The sequence below is a fragment of the Topomyia yanbarensis genome, chromosome 3 (genome assembly GCF_030247195.1).
Source record: "Topomyia yanbarensis strain Yona2022 chromosome 3, ASM3024719v1, whole genome shotgun sequence".
Taxonomy (NCBI): Eukaryota; Metazoa; Arthropoda; class Insecta; order Diptera; family Culicidae; genus Topomyia; species Topomyia yanbarensis.
This window is the reverse complement of record NC_080672.1, coordinates 334,782,314-334,802,868: the sequence shown is the minus strand read 5'-3', so window position 1 is coordinate 334,802,868 and position 20,555 is coordinate 334,782,314. Positions and strand designations below refer to the sequence as shown.

General features: G+C 40.7%; 1 protein-coding gene across 1 annotated transcript in view; it reads right to left on the bottom strand.

Annotated features, from left to right (window-relative positions):
• Positions 1-404: 404 nt before the first annotated feature.
• Positions 405-20,555, bottom strand: part of LOC131688121 (uncharacterized) — a 97,275-nt gene continuing 77,124 nt past the window's right edge. Inside the window, exon 3 of the mRNA XM_058972272.1 lies at positions 405-5,732. Within this exon, the coding sequence (XP_058828255.1) occupies positions 405-5,732 (5,328 nt within the window). The remainder of the gene's footprint in view (positions 5,733-20,555) is intronic.

Here is a 20,555-nt window from a genome sequence, read left to right as displayed (position 1 = left end):
ATATTCTTAAATTTAGTATTGTATGTTTACAAAAATTAACTTATGTGCCGAACATTCCGGCCACCTTGAAACATTACGGTGTTTCAAAACTAACTTCACATGGTTGATCCTGATGGGATTTAGGCTTCAGTCGTTGGATGTCGGCGAGCTCGGTTGAAGATAGCGGATGTGAACCTTGTGGTTGTAGGGGTTTATCGCTGGATCAGTCATGTTGAATGTCGACCACAAATCCAGTGATTGGCAACCATTGCCAGTGAAGTTCATCGCCATCGACCGAGAAAAAAAAGACCAGGTAGATCGAACGATTGGGGTTAGGGGATTGGAATTGCAATTACCTGTGCAATGCGCAGGTGCGCATCGAGCAATTTCTCCCCGTCCGGGTTGCTCTACCTGGATGACAACTCTCAGTCGGCTCGTTGAGTTTCCGGTGGTGTCGGTAGTAGAGCGATTCTGGCCACAGGACGCACAACCTCCTTGGCTGCAGCGGTTCGTAGAGTGACTACACGGACGATGCCATCGGCTCCGGGATGACATCTGATAATTCGGCCGAGAGGCCAACTGGTTGGCGGGATGTTGTCTTCCTTCACGATGACGACTCTGCCAACGTCGACGGAGACAGGCGGGTTGCAGCCTTTCGTAGCACGAGACTGCAGCTGTTGCAGGTATTCCGGGTACCAGCGAGACCAAATAGTTTGGAACCGTTTTTGAGTTAATTCCCAGTGGTCCAAGCGGTTGTCAGGAGTCTCCTTCAGATCAGCTTCCGGAACAGCTTGGAGATTGCTCCCGACGAGAAAATGTCCTGGCGTAAGGACCTCGAGATCGGACGGATCGTCCGGCATTGGAGTCAGCGGACGAGAATTGAGGCACATCTCTATCTGCGCCAGCAGTGTGAGCATGTCCTCGTACGCAACGTTCACGTTGCCGATTGCCTTCAACAGGTGTGTCTTCGCTGACTTCACTGCAGCCTCCCAAAGACCGCCAAAGTGTGGTGCTCGAGGTGGGATGAACTTCCAGCGAATTTCGTTGTCGGAGCACCAGTCGAAGATCTGATTCCGATCAGACTCATCGACCTTCAGCATGCGGTAGATGCGGTTCAGTGCATTCGATGCACCTTTGAAAGCGGTAGCGTTGTCAGAGTGCAACTCTACCACCTTTCCTCTGCGGGCGACCAGACGACGGAGTGCAGCTAGGAACGCTGGAGTAGACAGGTCGCTCACTAGCTCGATGTGAACTGCCTTCGTAGAGAAGCAGACGAATATGGCCACGTACACCTTCGTTGGGCCACGGTTGCGGACAGCGGACTTCAAATAGAAAGGTCCGCAATAGTCGACTCCGCAGACGGAAAACGGTCGGGTTGGAGATACTCTCGATGCCGGAAGATTTGCTGTGCTCTGCTGGACTAGTGTGGGCTTGCTACGGAAGCAAGTGTGGCAACGGTGAAAGACGGATTTCACAAGATTTCTGCCGCCCAGAATCCAAAACTTCTGGCGGAGAGTGGCTAGCAGGAGTTGAGGGCCTGCGTGCAGTAGCTTCAAATGATAAAAACTAGCCAACAGAACAGCGAGCGGATGCTTGGCAGAGAGGACGATCGGGTGTTTCTTCGCATCGGTCAGCGCGGCATTGCGAAGCCGGCCACCGACACGTACGGTGCCTTCGGGATCGACGAACGGGTTCAACCACTTCAGCGTGGAAGATCTTGCGACACGTTCGCCACTAGCGAGATCGGAAATCTCCTCAGCGAAAAGTTCACCCTGCGCGAGATGACAGAGCGTAAGTTCGGCGTGTTGGAGTTCTTGTGCGGTAAGCGGATGGACTGGGTGCGGGTTAATGTTCGGGATGACGAGTGGCTTGTACTTCTCCTTTTCCGAACGACGTTGCGAGGCTCGTTCACGAAGCACGTGCAGATAACGCTGAATGAACGCTGTCACTCGGCGCAGCTTGGAGAAGTTGGAGTAGCGAGCGAATAAATCGGTGCAGAAACTCAGTTGTGTCGTGGTCATGGCAACTAGTGGTATCTTGCGTCCTTCGGCGGACACTTCTGGAGTTTCTGCTGCGGGTAACGTTGGATTTGGCCAAAAATCCGGAGACCTTGCTAGCCACTGTGTCCCAGTCCACCATCGTGTACGGTTGAGGATATCAGTAGGACTCAATCCTCGGGAAATGTCGTCAGCAGGGTTGTCGACTCCAGGAACATGCTTCCAGTGGTTGAGATCGGTTGAAAGCTGTATCTGCGACACCCGGTTTGCGACGAAAGTCTTCCAACGACTCGGGTTCCCGCGAAGCCATTGGAGGACAGTAGTGGAATCTGTCCAGAAGTGGACAGTTGCAGGAAGCTTCAGCGTTGCGTTCAGCTTCTTGTACAGCTGGGTCGATAAATTTGCGGCGCAGAGTTCCAGTCTGGCGATTGTCTGGCGAGTAGAAAGCGGAGCTACCTTTGATTTAGACGCCAGCAACTGGACTGAAACTGTGCCGTGTGCTTCAGTTCGGACGTAACAGCATGTCCCATATGCGCGCTCAGACGCATCGCAGAAGAAGTGAAGCTGGATGCTGACGGCGTCGGGCATCGAAATGAAGCGGGGTACGCGAACTTCACTCAACAGGTGTAGTGTGTTATGGAACAGTTTCCATTCTTCTTGGAGTGTAAACGGGAGCGGCGTGTCCCATTCACATGCTTCGCCATTCTGCTTCAGAGCCCAAAGTCGCTGCATGAAGAGTTTGGCCTTGGTGATCGTTGGACCCACGAGTCCAAGAGGGTCGAAGATTTGGGCGATGTACGACATCACCTTGCGTTTCGTCAGTACGGATGCGGCTAACGGCAACTGAACCTTGAACCGGAGTATGTCCAACTTTGGTTCCCAAATGAGGCCGAGCGTGGAGACGGCCTGGTCATCCTGAAGATTGTGGAACGGCTGAATTGCCACATCATCAGGTGGTACATCCCCAAGAACTTCAGGAGAATTCGATGCCCATTTCTTGAGCGGTAATCCAGCGGAAGCTAGCATTGCCGATGCCTCACGACGCAGCTTGATGGCGGATTCTACGTCCGGCGCCCCAGAAAGAAAATCGTCGACGTAGAAGTCTTCCGTAACTGACCCACTCGCGATTGGATACAACTGCTTGGTATCCTGTGCAATTTGCTGCAGAGTACGCGTAGCTAGGTACGGAGCGCTCGCTGTTCCGTACGTTACTGTCTGCAGTTCGTACGTAGCGATGGGTTCATCAGGGCCCGTGCGCCAAAGAATTCGCTGAAACGGCTGATCTTCAGGATGCACGAATACTTGCCGGTACATCTTCTCGATGTCCGCAACCAGAGCGACGTGATGTGTCCGAAATCTCATCACGATGGAGAGTAGATCTTGCTGAACTACGGGTCCGACCAACAGCGTGTCGTTCAGCGAATATCCTGACGCCGTCTTGCAGGACGCGTCGAAAACGACCCTAACTTTCGTAGTAGTGCTCGACTCCTTGAACACGGGATGATGTGGGAGATAACAGTGAGCCTTCACGTCATCTACAGGCTCGTCAAGCCTTCTCATGTGACCGAGCTGTAGGTACTCATCCATGAAGCGATGATACGATTCCTTGATTGCAGGATCTCGTTGCAAACGGCGCTCCAGACTGTAAAAACGGCGTTCTGCGATGGCTCTAGAGGCCCCCAGGAAGACTTCTGGATCTTCGTTGTGAGGAAGACGTACGACGTACCTTCCAGTCGAATCACGCTTGACTGTACTGGAGTATAACTCTTCACAGCGATTTTCTTCGGGTGAGTGTGCAGGCCCAGTGGAAATCGCTTCTAACTCCCAAAACTTCTGAAGTGCGGCTTCCAAATCTTCATTGGTAATGGAGAGATTGCAGATCCGGGGAATGCAGGTAGATCCATTGGACGCGGAACCAGAGACCGCCCATCCGAACGGTGTTTCGACTACCCACGGAAGACCGTTTCCGAGCGAGATCTTCCTACCGGTGTGAAGTTCCCAGAAGGCCTCACTTCCGATGACGAGGTCAATCCTTCCTGGGACGTGGAACTGTGGATCTGCTAATCCAACCTGCGGGAATTTCCACGCCGACGTATCGACCGGCATGGTCGGCAGCTCTGCGGATGGCTGCTTCAGAATGAGAAACTCGAGCTTAGTGGAGAATGTCTGAGTTCTCGATTCAATGGAGGCGGTGATGGCATTTTTCACCCTTTGCGTTGAGAGACCGATTCCTGCGACCGAAATGTCCACCTTGGTGCGACGGCTGAGGAGAACCTTCGCTAACTGACCGGAGATGAAATTGGACATTGACGCCGAGTCGAGTAGAGCACGAGCCTTGTGTTCCCTGCCATGATCATCAACAACGTTGAGAATAACCGTTTCCAGTAGAACCATACTGCATGCGGTTTGGACCGCCATGCTGACCTGCGGTGGAGCAGAACCCGAACTGGACGAATGCGGCTGTTGAACCGGTGGAGATTGTTGTGATGATCCCGTAATGGCAGGACTCGACGACACCCTGGATGGAGAGGAATCGTGTAACAGGGAATGATGTCTTTCGTGGCACGTACGACACGTAAACTTCGATACACACTTCCTGGCTGGGTGACCGAAGCTCAGACAGTTCCAACACAACCGTTTTTGCGAAACCAGCTCTCGGCGCTGGCGGACATCCTTTCCTAGGAACACTGGGCAGTTGCGGAGGGAGTGGCTGTCTGAACATGCTAACTGACATGGAGAATCTTGGTTGGGCGTAGCAGCTGCGTTAGCTGCGAACTTCACCTTCGTGCCCTTCCAACTCGGGGGGCCGGCCACCTTTGGAGGTGCCGGTTGCTGCGTGTCTGGCCCGACAGAATTGAGGACGCGCACCCGCTGGTACAGGAACTCAACCAGTTCCTCGTACTTGACATCGTCCTGGCTGCTCGTTTTCTCCTCCCATGCTCGCAATGTGGATTGGTCCAGCTTATACGACAGCATGTTCACCAGCGGCGTATCCCAATGCTCCACAGGTTCATCCAATTTCGCCAACGCCCGTACATGGCGCTGAAAATCGTCGACCAGACTGTGGATGCGCTTAGCAGATTCCTGCTTGACCGCTGGCAGCTCGTAGAGTGTCCTAAACAGCTGACGTTTGAGAAAACGGCGATTGTCGTACCTCTTGTGTAGGGCGTCCCATGTTGACGCATAGTTGTCAGCTTCGACGTCAACTGATTCGAACGGCTTCTTTGCGTCCCCTTCAAGCGATTGTAGAAGGTACTGAAGCTTGGCGACCGTTGGTATGTCCCCATTGGAATGAACCATGGACGTAAAGGTGTCTCGAAATGACAACCAACGTGAGAAATCGCCATCAAATCTCGGTAGGTCGATCTTTGGAAGACGGAGGTGGAATCCTGTCAAGAAAGTGTGTTGATTTGCCATCATGGATGTGTTCAAAGCTGAGTTATTCGCTTCTACAGGAACCTTGGAGAGTAGGAAGCCTTTCGCTGCGCAGTATCGCTGCTCGAAATCGACACGTTCCGCCAGGTGTGATGCCAGAAACTCCTCCTTGTCCAGTCTTTCAATTGCATCCTGCGCCTCCATGAACTGCGCATAAGCCCTATCCAGCGACTCTATACGAACACTCAACTGAAAAGCATCACGTGCAGGATCGTACCGAATGATAAACTTCTCCAAAGCATCACGAATTGCCAGCAATCCATTGCGCTGGACAAGCCGGTCTCCCAACACTTTCTCCTCTTTGGGTGGCATCACGACGCACTACGAACGGAAACGGCAGTTAAATCGATAACGGACTCCTTCCCGACGCGAACTAACCGTTTCTACGCGAAACCGAACCGAACGAGGACAAAACACACTCGAAACGATTAAATCCTTCCCGACGCGATGAATTGCCCTTCGCGAACGCGAAATTCGAACGGAAGTGAGCAGTTTTTTAATCGAACGATTGCTCCTTCCCGTCGCGAACTAACCCACTTCTACGCGGTATCGCAAATCGAGGGCGCGAAACGATTTTCCACTCGATTCGCGGACCGTCCACCGATTGCCACAATGACTGAAGGTCACCCACTTTCTTAAAACTAAAAAAATGCTACTGCAGGCCACGTGTGGCGGAAAATTGGAAATGACTCACCGGGGATTCCAGTCCGGAATCAGAAGTGTTGCTCAATGACAAGCAGGGACATTTATCACCAGTACCTTCACTGACAACAACAGCTTCCCAAGCGACGCTCACTCAGCGTCCAAAATGGCTCTGCAGACGCGGCTATCGGGGTTCAGCTACCTCCCGATCCGTTGAATGGCCACCAGTCACAATGGCCCACTCGATGGCTTGAAAAATGGCCACAGTCCAAGCGCTTCACACGCGACAGTAATCGCGGTAGCGCGAAAATCTTCCACCACACAATCGAAAAACACTAGCCGTCGTATTTCGGCCCTTTCACTTGCGCCTTTACCTTTGCGCGAATATTTATATTACCGCGCGATCGCGTTTGCCCGAAAAATCCACTTTCACTACGGCGCACCCGCCAATTCGCAAACGCGATGGCGATCTTTTTCAGCCACGCAATGGCTACACTTTGCCCAAGCGGTACCTTTTCCGCGATTTGTTCACTACCGCACAACGCACTTGCGGTTTGAATTGCCTTCTATCCGGCTCGAAGGACCAAAATGTTCGAGCACGAACTTTTGCCGGCCACCGAAGGACTTTCTTCGCTGGTTTTAGAAACCAGCAACTCACAAGCGCGCACGAAAACAGTACCAAACACGGCCAATTATTGTCACTCACCGTCTTCAATTTGGCCGGTTTAATGTATCGATCGGAATCGCCCTTTCACCGCGATCACCGATGGTACAACACGCGAAATGTACCGCACCGAATAGTTCACCTGTCGCTAGGGAACTTAGCCAACTTGCACTGTGGCTCACCGTATTAAAAAACGAACCGAAACACTAAGTCCACCAACCCGCTGGGGACTTGTAAAATTTGCTGCCTGCTGACTTAGGCAAAATTACCGACGGCTTTCTTTTAAATCGCACCGAGAACGAAAACGAACAACCTTCCTTCACCAGATCTATTTTCAACTGACTATATACAATTATAATTACATATATCCAGCCGGGATCAGCTGTGATCGCGACGATGGTTTCATCTTCCTCTCTCTCTCTGTAAAGTTTCTACCTGCTACACTGGAGAGGGTGCAAAGTAGCGTTCGTTTTGATTTGCACAGACTGAGTAGCTGGCATAATATTCGAATTCGAGCTGTTTACAATTCGGGTGATTAAGATTGATTTGAATTGCAATATTCTTAAATTTAGTATTGTATGTTTACAAAAATTAACTTATGTGCCGAACAGTATAATTTAATATTTGAGACCGACACTGAGTTCACCGAAGGCAATTACACTGAAGTCTTTTCATGCGCAGTGTTTTCACGCGGATTTTTGAATTAGCGCGGGTTTTTACGCGCACGTAGGCCCCGCTTAAAACCCTGAGTGTAGCTGACAAAATCGGACCATCCCTGCATTGCAATGAATCGACCTACCTTTTGTCGTCATACTTCACATCGTTGCTATGCGGCGCTGTCCTCATAAGACAGTATGCATTAGAATGCACAATAAAACGTTCCTGTAGCGATACTATCGACAAAAACTAACCAACCCGCTCCCATTCCGGAACTCAAGACAATGCCATATCAACATCTGAATAGGGCTAATAAGATTTGTAAACAAACTTTTGTTTTGCTGATTTCTCCTAATTTGTTATCATTTCAACACAGAAAACATTTGAAATTGATTCTACCAAGGATAAAGATGTTGATTCATGTGTATTTTTCATGAAATTCAACTCGGTAGCGGAATAATGAGCGAAATAAGTTTGTTTACAAAAGTCTCATTAGCCCTTTTGAAGAATTACTATTGAATGGATGTTGGGATCATTACTCGAACCATTCTCGATGTTGCGCGAGATGCGTGAGTAGCAGTTTTATTTGGGAGTCACCACATACACTGTCTACGGAATCGCATCAACAAGTGAAATATCGTCTGATGGTAGGTTAGGTTTTCCACTTCCAAAGTGTATGTTTTTTTCGACAACGACAATGACGACAACGACAACGACGACGACGACGAATAGCACTAAAGCAACAGCATGTTTTTGAATGTACAATTCTTCCACTTACATATCCTGAGTCCAATCTGAGCTCATCTCTAATTCAGGCTCTCTTGGGGCAACCAGAGCGACATGAATCGTCTTCTAAACATGAACCGTCTAGATAGCAATGCGGACTTGACATGGATTGAGTTGGGTGGAGACCGGCGCCCGAAAGCAGCATGTTTGAGAGGTAGCTCGTCAAAATGTATGAATGATAAAGCGAGTAGATGTTACTGGGAAGTAAAAAGTTTTCACGATATCGTTTTTCTATATATTATCTTTGTAAAATTGAATTGTTGAAGTTGAGAGGAGACAATGTAAAGCTTAATCGATCCTGTGATAAAATCAACATTGAACAAATTGCTCAATGGCCATTTTGACAATGCACAACCACCCAAAAATATTCAAAATGAAACAAGAAATAAAAAAAATGTAAAATAATGGGGTAGCAGTCATTAGTAGCGACTGGCTCAAATGACACGTTCCCTATGTTGATCGGAGATTTGAGTCTTGCCGTGATTTGTCGTTTCATCATTACCTGATGGAAAGGATTACGGAAGAGGTAAGGTTAGGGATAAAGGAAATAACGACATAGAGAACATAGACAATACGGAAATATCCTTCACTCCCAAGGGAATAAAAGGCACTTCTCGATGAACAGATATATCAACAGCCCCGAGGGGATATTGTCATTCATAAACGACTTAAACTATAGCTCTTTACCACACTAGGTTAGGAACAATAGTATATCCTTGAGTTTCAGCTCTCTGTACATATGTTCATCTATGTTTGGAGCACCAAAAATCCGAATACGCAATTGCATTACTGCATTCAAATGATATGAAGTTCCGTGATCGGACCCACAAAGATCACACGAATAATACTCAGCACGCTGGACAGTAGCCATGTGATAATTATGTTTGCAATATCCAATCAGAGCCCTAAATAGAATACTACAAATGTGTTTGAAAAAATTGTTTGACATTTTCGGACTCACATTCTTCAGAAAAGCTGCTAGCAAGTTTGCAAGCTACGCCAATGGATGGCATGTTCGGATGCAGCCCAAAAACGAATCTTGTGCTTTATCCACCTTATCGACAGTGGTAGAACTGGTCTGAGTCTGAAATCGATGTGAGCTGTCCAATTTAGTATTGAGTCAATAATTGCCCCATAGTTCTCAACTTGATCAGAGTAAAAGAACTGCAGCGAACGAACTCCGGTTGTAATCCACCATTGCGTGAAAAGCACCATTGATGTTTTATTTGGATGAACTAGTTGTCCAACATTGCTCAACTAAACATAAGGCTTCTCGCATCAAATCAAAAAGTGTGTTGATGCTAATACCGGTGATCATTATACGATAATCAATGGCGAACCGATCTGTCGGACACCCAAGTTCATCAGTTTCCTCAACAATTCATCGGCGACAAGGTTCTATAGAAGTGATGACAGAACACCACCTTGAGGACATCCACAGACACTCAGTTTCTTTATCTCTACACGTGTTAACGATGAAATTGAGATGTCGGTTGCTAAGCATTGCGTGTATCCAGTTTGTGATATATGATGAATCCATGATCTCGTCCTGCTTCCGTTGTCAAAAGCATCTTCAATATCAAGAAAAACTCCTAAACTTGATTGTTTTTGCGAAATAGCTTTATCACTGTTGTTGATAACATTGTGTAACAGGGTGGTAGTAGACTTCCCCGTTGATACGCATGTTGCATTACATGCAGTGGGTGCTCGCCCAAGCTAACATCCCGAATTAAGCGTTCCACTGATTTCAGAAGGAAGGAGACCAAACTGATCGATCTAAAGCTCTTTGCATAATCATAAGAGACGCGGCCGCCTTCGGGAATGAGTTTTGTAGTTTTTTTCCCCGCCACGCTCACGTAAGCAATCCTGTTGCTATAAGTAAACACATTTTTCAAAATATGTTCATATCCTCTTCGAAGTAGAACTGGAATGGTTTCATCTTTTCCCAGAGACTTATACGGAGCAAAACTTTCCACCGACCATTTGATCGATTCAGTTATCACAATTGGTTGGTGTTAAGTCAGACCGGACTAAAAATAGTTTCCAATTATAACGTAGAGGATGGTGCGATTCAAACTTTAAACCCGTTTTTCTCGAAATCAATATTTTGTCACTTAGTCCGATCTGACCTAACACCGACCAATTCTAAAAAGGAAATGACCAAGAATTAGAACTACTGGAAAAGGGAAAGTCGTCAGTGATGGCGTACAGCCTGGAAAGCTTTTGTCAAAACGACAGTTGAGCACTACATCTTCGTCAGACGAGTATCCACCATTAACAGATCTAATCGAATCGAACTGACATGAAAGTCTTTCGATTTCGAAAATAACTTATTTAATCTACTAGTCTCGTTGAGACATTTGAGCAGAAGCTTTCCCAAGCACTTCGCCCACTTGTATGCTCTGCGAGCCAATTTAAATGCCTCCAACCCGCCCCTGCGTCTGCAATTTCAAGCTCATCAACATAAGTTTTTGAGTCGAACAAGTTAGGTATTCCACCAAGGGGTTTCTCTAGAAGCACGCATAGCTCGAATCAGACAAGCTTGGTTTGCTGCTATTATGAGTGAGTTTGTTTTATCCACGACCTCATCCAAGTCACTTGGAGATTGAATCGTCGTAAGATACACATGAAACCAAGTCGCCAAGCCATCTTCATAGATTTTGGGTTACGAAAAGTGATATCTAGAGAGGCGTTTAGATGCTCAAAGACGATGTACTTATGATCTGACAACGACGGTTCGAGCGCGTTTGGTGCGAGCCAGTTTGCCAACTCATGCGTAATACCGTCAGAGCAGAGAGTTACATCTACTCTGCCAGCTCGTGGAAATGTTGGGCGATTTTCTACATTAAGCATGTGCAGATTTGTACTACTTAACTACCATCAACCCGGTGCCTCTCAAATTGATGATATTTTAGCAACCCCATTCACATCACCGCCGTTTATGGTGGGAAACCTATTTCTGCCACAGTATGATACAACCTTTTTGAAATCATCAGAAGGTGATAAATCACATTCCATATCAGCACTTGTTGTACAGCAACTAAAAGACACCAAACACATCGGCTTATAATCGCATATAGCGCCTATTCAATATTCAAAAAGTAACCAGAAATGGTATGTGCACGCTTGTTTTTCGTAGCGAGTGAAAACTATAATTAATAAAATATGCATCAGCTTTTTTATAAATATAATTTTTGATTGATTGCTATTTTTTTGTTTCATTATTCACATAACTTGGTTATGTACTATGAGGACAGTTAAAACATTTTCGCAGTACGATTTTTGAAAACTAACTTTAAAACTATAAAGTAACCCAATTATAGCATTTGATGATTGCGTCAATAACACTACTCAACACAAAATCGGACATCAGAACGAAAGCAATAGCACAGCGAACGTTTGGGGTCCCAGGGGACTTCTAGTGAATAAATTCTTGAAAAAAACCAAGTAACCAATAAGCATTATAACGTAGCCTAATACATGCTTTAGATTCACATATAAAGCTGTCCTAAAAAGCCATGAAGCCCTAAATACTTATACAATGCTGATATTATGCCAGAAAAGGTGAAATATAGTGCTATTACTGTGCAGAGATTGACAGCTCGTTTCTGAAGTACCAATGCTATTATATAGCAAAAGCGTACAAATGTCAAATTTGAAAGCTTTATATTGGCATTACTAATGTTATTAAAAACTTCAGTTGGTTGTCATTGTCCGCCATGGTTTTAAAACCATTTCTTATGTTTCCTTTCGGTATGATGAGCAAAAAGGAAAAAAAATATTCTCTTTAAAACCGTACTTGACTCTGTTCTAATGCATTGTAATGAATATCCTTAATGGGTTTTCGTTCTCACATGTTATGAATGTTTACGAAAATTACCTTTAGTAAGTCTTGGCTCGTCCTTCACGGTAAGTGCACTGCGTTTGCTTCCTGGACTATACTGTATATGTTCGATTGAAATGAAATGTGCCGAATATAATCTTCAAGAAGAGTTGCATAACAAATAAACCCACAGCATTACAATAGCATTATATCAGCTTTTTATTTGCTCTATAATGGCATTAAATGCACTTGTAAAGCTTACATGCTTTTAAGATCCTTGAAGCATGTACGCGTTATATCAGCTTTATATACGCATATAGAGCAAGCTATAATGCTATATGTCGGCTATGCAGTTATGCATTATTGATGCTAATATAGAGCTTTATTGCGTTGTTAATGCTGTAATGGAGATTCAATGCAACATTAGTGCAAATGTATAGTCAATATAGTGCAATGGCTTAATGCTTATGGTTACTTGGGAAGCCCCGTATCAAGGCTTCACAGTTTTGTATGGAGGGGTTTTCAATAGGGAAGATATCAATGAAAATGGTCATCCTTAATTTTTGCATAAAATCTTACATGAAATGTTTATTACATCGAAACAAAAACTATAATTTTTTTTAGCTAAATCAGACATCATTAAGGGGGTGCGACATCTGAATATTAAATTTCATAAAATTAAAAAAAAATAATGGTCGAAATATATCTAAAAATAGCATGAAACATTTAGTGCCAAAACAAACGAAAACCGCTAAAAACAAATTAATTTTTTTTTAGTTCCAAGTACTAAAAAAAATTCGGCGATCAAAAAATTTATCGTAATGCCTTATGATTTCAAAATGCTTGAAGCGTCGTGATCTGATGTCGAAGCAAAAAAGTAAGACTTGAAAAAGAAAAAAAATGAAAATAAGTTGCGTCCCCCTTACCCTTGCTTCTCCTTCTTCTTCGTGGCTCCCCCTCCTTTCGACCAGACTCACACCTGCATTCCTTTCATCCACCCTACTTCCACACCCATTCGCCCTGCATTTCGAAATATTATATACATGAAGATAACATTAAACTCATGACGAATTTCGCGTCAAATCGTTTTCAGAGTTGGCAGCACCCTCTCAGATTCTAATGAAACTTTCTGTACATGAAGACTTTGTCACAAAAGGCCACTTTGCATATTTTGTTTTTCCAAAAATGATCTAGACTGTGTTTTGAAAAGGGCCAAACTTTTTTATCATTTTTTTTTGAATAGTCTAAAATGACTAATCCTACAAAAAATGTTGTAGTAGTGGTTTTCACAAATTAGTCAAATTATCGAATAAAAATATTGAAAAAAAATTTCATTGACTCCTACAATGAAAAAAATCGATTTGAAAAATTTAAAGTCGATTTACAAAAAAACCATTTTTGATTTAGATGAAATTTTGTTCCAAGATAGATAATTGTGTTCCCTATCTACCGTCAAAAATTCAAGTTGGGCGCTTGCTTTTAAGGAAAAAAAGTTATTTGAAAGAAACTTTTCCTTGTCCGAACTGATTTTTTTCTTCAGTGTATTTTTATCGCAAACTAAACCAATGAAAGCCATAATCATCTTAGAATCCAATAAAACTCAGTTTGTGAGAAGAAGTTGTCTAAGTTAGCAACTAAGCATATTTTTATTAAGGGGTTAACTACTTTTTTCATTTTTCATGAAATCGAAATTTTTTTATTACATTATCTGAAAGTACAACTCCTTGAGAATGTTTTCCCAAATTTTTATAAAGATCCGAGAAATAGATCGAAAGTTACAGCGCTTCCAAGCGCGTCTACCAAGAGCAGTGGTAATTTGAAATTTTAAACTCGATTATCTCGAAATGTCGTTTTACTAAAAATGGTTTTTCCGTGGTCACGATTGCCGAAAAACTACTCAATCAATTTTCTTAATTTTTTTCTTTCAATTGATCGTAATAAATTATTCTCGAACTTTATCGATTCCTTTTTCATTCATAAATTTTTGTTTCATGGATAAGAATTTTTTAATACAATTTTTTGAGCGATTTTTTACTAAAACGTTCTCGAATGCAGGAAAAAATTATTAATTATTCAACTAACAGTTAAGGTACGAGGAATACTCATATACTAATGGAATTTTCTGAGTTTTGGGATTTTATATGATCTATTGGTCTCCAATCGTGATTACCGCAAACCTCTTAAATAAAAAAGTGTTTCGGGAAAAATCAATTTATTTTTATAAACTTATGCTTGTTTATTTCACTGAAAAATGTACTGCCAAAATATTATAAGTTTGATGTAATGAAATCATTGCTTTATTCCTTTGAAGAATTTCACGAAGATCCGTCCGAAAATCTCCAAAATCGTGACCGACCATCTTAGATTCTGATGAAACTTTACAGGTTCAACCGGCATGGAAGACTAAACATTTTACACAGTCAATAAGATTATTTTGACTCAAGCGCAATTTTCAAAAAGGGCGTAGCCGTTTCTACGTGCAATAATTTAAAATTTTTTTGGTTCGATTGCACTATATTATACAGTAAAACTATCTGACAACGAGTTACAGGGAATGAATACTATTGACACATTCCGCGGGCTTGTACACCAGAAGGATGTTTTTGTTTTGTCTTATTTTGGTATCACAAATTTTTTTTCTCGTTTCGGTAGTGTTTAAACCATTGAAAAATTATGTAATCAAATTTTTGACATTTCTACAAATAGTTGAAAAATATATAGAGAAGTAAGTTGAATTTCACGGAAAAATGGTTTCTGAATTATTGACTTCTAAAAAAAAGTTCTATTTCACTAAACTATTATTGAAATTTTAATCTGTTTAAAGGAATTTGTTCGTTATTGAGTGTAGAATAATAAAACTAGAAAGATTTTCACTCATATTTGACTACTAATTTTTTTTGAACTAATAGAAGTTTTGATTGTTTCTGTGTTGTAACGTCACGAAAAATGCATATTTATTCAGTTTATCAAAAAATTACAAATTTGTTCAAATTTATATTCCGGATTCTCTTTGTATTCAAAAATACTTTTCCAAAAAGCCTCCAACTTCTTTTATTGGATGTGCAGAACAAAAGTTACAACAGGATACACTTTGCGTTGTAACGTCACGTAAATCAACTTTTATAAGACGCTTAAATGATTTTTCAGATATAGTGTTAAAGCTTACTTCGAATGGTTTATTAAAACGCTTCCAAGTTGTTTCATAAACAGGAAACTACACTAGCGTGATATTTATAAATTCAGAATGTACACCCTCAAGTGCTTAAGGGGTTACATACCATCAACACACGCGACGTTACAACGATTTGACCTTTATTCTATAGATCTGTTATAACTTTTTCGAATGAAATCTTTCATCAAACCTAATTATAGATTCAGAAAATAAACAAATTTTTATATAAAATTCGATCTACAAAACTCGAATGCACTGGGCGAGGTATTTTTAATAAACAATTGTACAACGTCACATTATATTTCATTAACCCTCCGGCACTCGCGCGAATGGCTCCCCGAATGAGCAACCGCTGGTGCTGGAAGAAGATTTCGCTAGAGTTTCGGAAGGTGTTGCACAAAATACAACGGCGTGAGTGTCAGAGGGTTAAAGTTCACCTCCGCTGTATTCTCCTCGATGCTGGCTGGTCATATGATACGTTTCGATGCAATCGCGCTAAGAGCAACGTAGTCCAGGACATGCGTTGGAAGGTTGTGAGGGAATTTCCGAGTTTTGCACTTGGGGTAGTATTTAGGCATGAATATTAATTCGTTCCCTGAATACTTCTTTCCTCCCAGCATTCAACCATTTCACACTTCGCTATCTTCGACGAGCCGCCTGTTATAAGGTTGTCCGCGACCACAGTTGTAGTCGCATGTGCTGTCAGTCAGGTATCAACCAATTCTTCCGTTACAAACCGAAATACATCGTTGAAGCAGCTACATCATCGAACTGCCTGTGGTATTAAATCCGTTATGGACGATTATCTATTCGAGATTGCAACGCAATAGTTGGGGCTAACCACACTATATCGTCTCAATTGCTTAGAGTCGGATAAAAAGGCTTTGGCTGTGGTCATGGTCTCAAATGAGCACGAAAAAGATAAATGGAGAGTGTTTTTTGGAGCTGGCTGACATTTTAAATCCCGTCGAATCAACGACTGGACATAACAAATCCTTTCGTAACATCACGATGATGTGACGTGTTTTTTTTCCTTCAATATTTGTATCTATAACGGTCGTCTCCCAAAGTAAAAAGTAACTATAACATATACAATACTTCAGTGTACCGAGCCCTATCGATTGTCTGGTGCTTAAATTGTGCTCGCTTCCTCATATAAATCCACTTGTTTAAGCCCAACAATACAAATATCATACTATAAACTAGGATCGGGAACCTGATTCCAAATTAAACAAAGCAATTCTGCCAGTTCATTTTCTTTTGTGAAATATGTTATAAAACCTACTTTTCCGGCTCCGTTAAACTACATTATTGAGCTGTATCAAATAAATAAATGTGTTTAATGACTGAAATCTATCTATAACAGATATGAAAGAAAAAAATTCTTGGTTTGATCGATTATTTCTACCACATTTAAAAAATAAACTGTATCGTGATTTTTGGACAACCACATATGTTTATTCGAGTAAAATATCATTAACATGGCTATATCTAATAAATATTTAAAATTTCTCTCAAAACAATAGAACCAGCGTGATTTACAGAGTTATAGAAAAGTTGAAGATTTTCGTGACGTTACAACGCAGTGAGATATCGCTTTTCCTGAGAAAGGAGCGTTGTAACGTCACGAAAGTAAAAGATGCTTAAAAAGAAACAAAACAATAAACTTTATATTTAATGACACCTAATTATTTGTAAGTTATTTAGAAATACTTCATAGAAGATTGGTTCTTGATAAAAAATCTTATAGAGCAGATATTTTGACTTTTAATGAAATACGCTGAAGGTTCTAATTTGTGATGCGTTGTAACGTCACGTTACATTATTGGTCATAAATCAACCCTCTTCCAGTTTATTCAGTTTATGTCGATTGAATCTTTTGTGAAATTTTATCTACTTTCTGAATATGTAATAAGTTTTGATGTAGGCGTTCATTTGATAAAGTTATAACATATTTATGGAATGAAGATTCGTCAAATCGTTGTAACGTCACGAAAGAATGTGTCTAATTGCATGAAAAAATATACACTAAAAATTGTTGTCATTTTTCACAAAAACAAAAAATTATGATAAAAGTTCTAATTGTAAAAAACCCATTTTTAAATATTTTATATTTTGTCAACAAAAACCTAAAGAAAAAAGAAACATTTTGAATGTGATTTCACGATGGAGAAATTATCAGCAAAAAAGTTTTTCTAACAATAACTTTATACATGTTTTAAATTTCTTACTAATTGACATACAAAACTATAATTTTATTACAGAATATAATTCTAAGTATCATTTTACATCAAAATTCATTTAACAAATATCTTCCGAAATGCGATAGTTTTCGAGATATTTGGAATTTTGCTCCAACGAAAATAATTAATTCATGTAGTTAGGTCCTGTTTAAAAGCTATTCGTGTTACCCCATCATAAATTTTCAAAAGTCTAATGTTTATCGTTTTAAAGACATAAAAGAAGCTTTTTCAGTTTCTCTATCAACAACAATTAATTTTTCGTAAGGCCCATAACATTTCCTATAACTTTCCTAATGACATCAAGGCGGTATTGTAAACCATTTGAAAGCTACATGAAATCAACCAAAATATAATTTAAGTATATAGTTTAATCATCACATCCTATGGTTGAATAATATTTTGATTGTTTTTGTATAGCTTTCAAATGGTTTATAATATCGCTTGATGTCAATGGGGAAGTTACAGGAAATGTTATGGGCCTTACGAAAAATTAATTGCTGTTGATGGAGAAACGTGAATAACTTCTGAAAAGGTCGTAATAAAACAAAATAATTGTGCTGTTAAAAAAAAATTTAAAATATCTCGAGAACTACTACATTTCCGAAAATTTTTGTTATTAGCATTTTGATTTAAAATGGCGTTTACAATCATATTCAAAAGTTAAATTCTACTTTTGACTGCAAATAGTATGAATAATAAAAAATTGTCAAAAGTTGTTAGGAAAACTTTTTTATTTAAAGCTTTTCCATGACACAAATACACCGAAAAAGCTTCTTTTATGGCCTTAAAACGATAAACATTAGATTTTTGAAAATTTATGATAGGGTAACGCGAATAACTTTTAAAAAGAACACAATTACATGAATTAATTGTTTTTGTTAGAGCAAAATTCCAAATATCTCCAAAACTATCGCATTTTGGAAGATATTTGTTAAATGAATTTTAATGTAAAATGATACTTAGAATTATATTCTGTAATAAAATTTCATTTTTGTATGTCAATTAGTATGAAATTTAAAAACTAGTATAAAGTTATTGCTAGAAAAACTTTTTTGCCGATAATTTCTCCATCGTGACATCACATTCAAAATGTTTCTTTTTTCTTTAGGTTTTTGTTGACAAAATATAAAAAATTAGAAAAAATGTTTTTTTTACAATTTGATTTTTTATCATAAATTTTTATTTTTGTGAAAAATGACACATTTTTTTCAGTGTATATTTTTTTCATGCAAAAGTATTCATTCCCTGTAACTTGTTCTCAGATAGTTTTACTTTATAAAATAATGTAATCGAACAAAACAAAATTGAAATTATTGCACGTTGTTAACGTCTACGCTGTTTTGAAAAATGGCCCTTGTATCAGAATATTGCAATTGCTAGAGAAAAACCTATTTTAATCCACCTAGCGGTGCGATTGTGCCTTTCTCAATCATGAATCACGAGAATGTCTGCATTGTTTATATTCATTAAAAGCTTTTAAATGCATATATTACATTTTATTATTATACATTACATGACAACTATATACAGGAAAATACATCATTATTCGAGCTCTGAAATTTTGAAAAAGAAAAAACAGCCACGGTAATATTGAACTGAAAAACGTGTTTAATCCACCTAACAGTGTGATGAGACATTTCTTATAACTCTTATCATTCTTCGGATATTATATCGTTTGAGAGCATTTAGAACTTGATGCTTCGCGATGTTTTTGATAACACATACTACATGGGATAGTGGTAGGACTCAGAGAATCGCTCAAATCAGCATAGGACAACATCAGTGCTAGAAATCTCAAACCAAATCAATGGGAAAGCGAAAAAATGGTCCATAAAATAGACATACCAACGAATTATTGTTAATGCTCTGTTAATAAAATATCTATATTGTGGTGGGAAAACTGAATTTTCCTAAAGGGGTAATATATTGTACTGAAACAAAAAAAACGATTTATTTTTTAATCGATTTGAAGTTTATATTTTACTCAAATTTCCAACGCGACTGAGAACTAAGAAATATACGCTTTTTCTTGAAAAGGGCGATACTAGCAGTGATACCATTCAAAGAAAATCAACAGTGAATATTTTCAGACTTGGTTTTATTTCCTATTTAAGAACTATTGTGTTTTTTGACATCCTAGATTGCATGATTCAGTGATCGAAACCCAAAACTTCATAAAGTATTTGAATTTAATAAATTAAAATTTGTTTTTGCTATTGAAATTGACAAAATGATAGTATCGGCCCTTTGGCGATTGTCTACTTTTTCGGTCCCATCTATCAGCATTGAAGTATCGCCCTTACGTTTTTTTACAATAACTACCGTTTTACACCACCGATTTCGTCCGGGTTTTTTCAATAGAGATCATTTTTACTATTTACAGCTGGTATCAGTTTGATAATCCTAAAAAAATACGAAAATAACAGTTTCGCCTCTAAACTGCTAGCAAAAAAAGTATCGCCCTGTTTGTTTGCATGGAGCGTGGAGGGCGAAACTTTAAATAAACAAACTAAAATACAGTTTCGCCCATACAACGCCCATTTTTGCTGTAGTTTAAGAAAGCAATATCGTAGAATCAAAATTTTTAGGTTAATTTGTTGCGTTTCAAAGCCCTCATTCGCATGTAAGAAAAAAGCCCTATGTTTACATTTGTAAGTATCGCCCTTTTCACAAAAAAAGCGTTGAAAAGAAATCGCAGCTCCTGATATCACGCTATCTTTGAAGTACATGCGTGCATAGTTTCAAATTTTACTTCGACATCGACTTTTTCTAAAGGTGACTTCCCAGTAGTATTCTTGATTTGAATTATTATCGCTAATCCTAATGCCAAAGAACAAATAAAAACCTCACGAAAACGAACCGTTTGGGAAAATCATCATCATTACTGGAACTTTCATTTTCACGAAACTTTTCGATAACCTTCCGTCACTTGCGTTAATGCACTGGGTGCACAGTAGGGTGACAGGAAAAAAATGACCCCTATCGGCCCACCTCTGCGGCCATTCCTAGTCCCACCAGGAGTACTTGCACCAAATTTGAAGCAAATCGGACAAGTTTAACTACCGGACCAACGGGCCTGAAGTTTGTATGGGAATTTTCAACAATTTACATGGAGAAAACCCACCAGCACGCATTTTCGCCGCTAGGTGGCACTGTA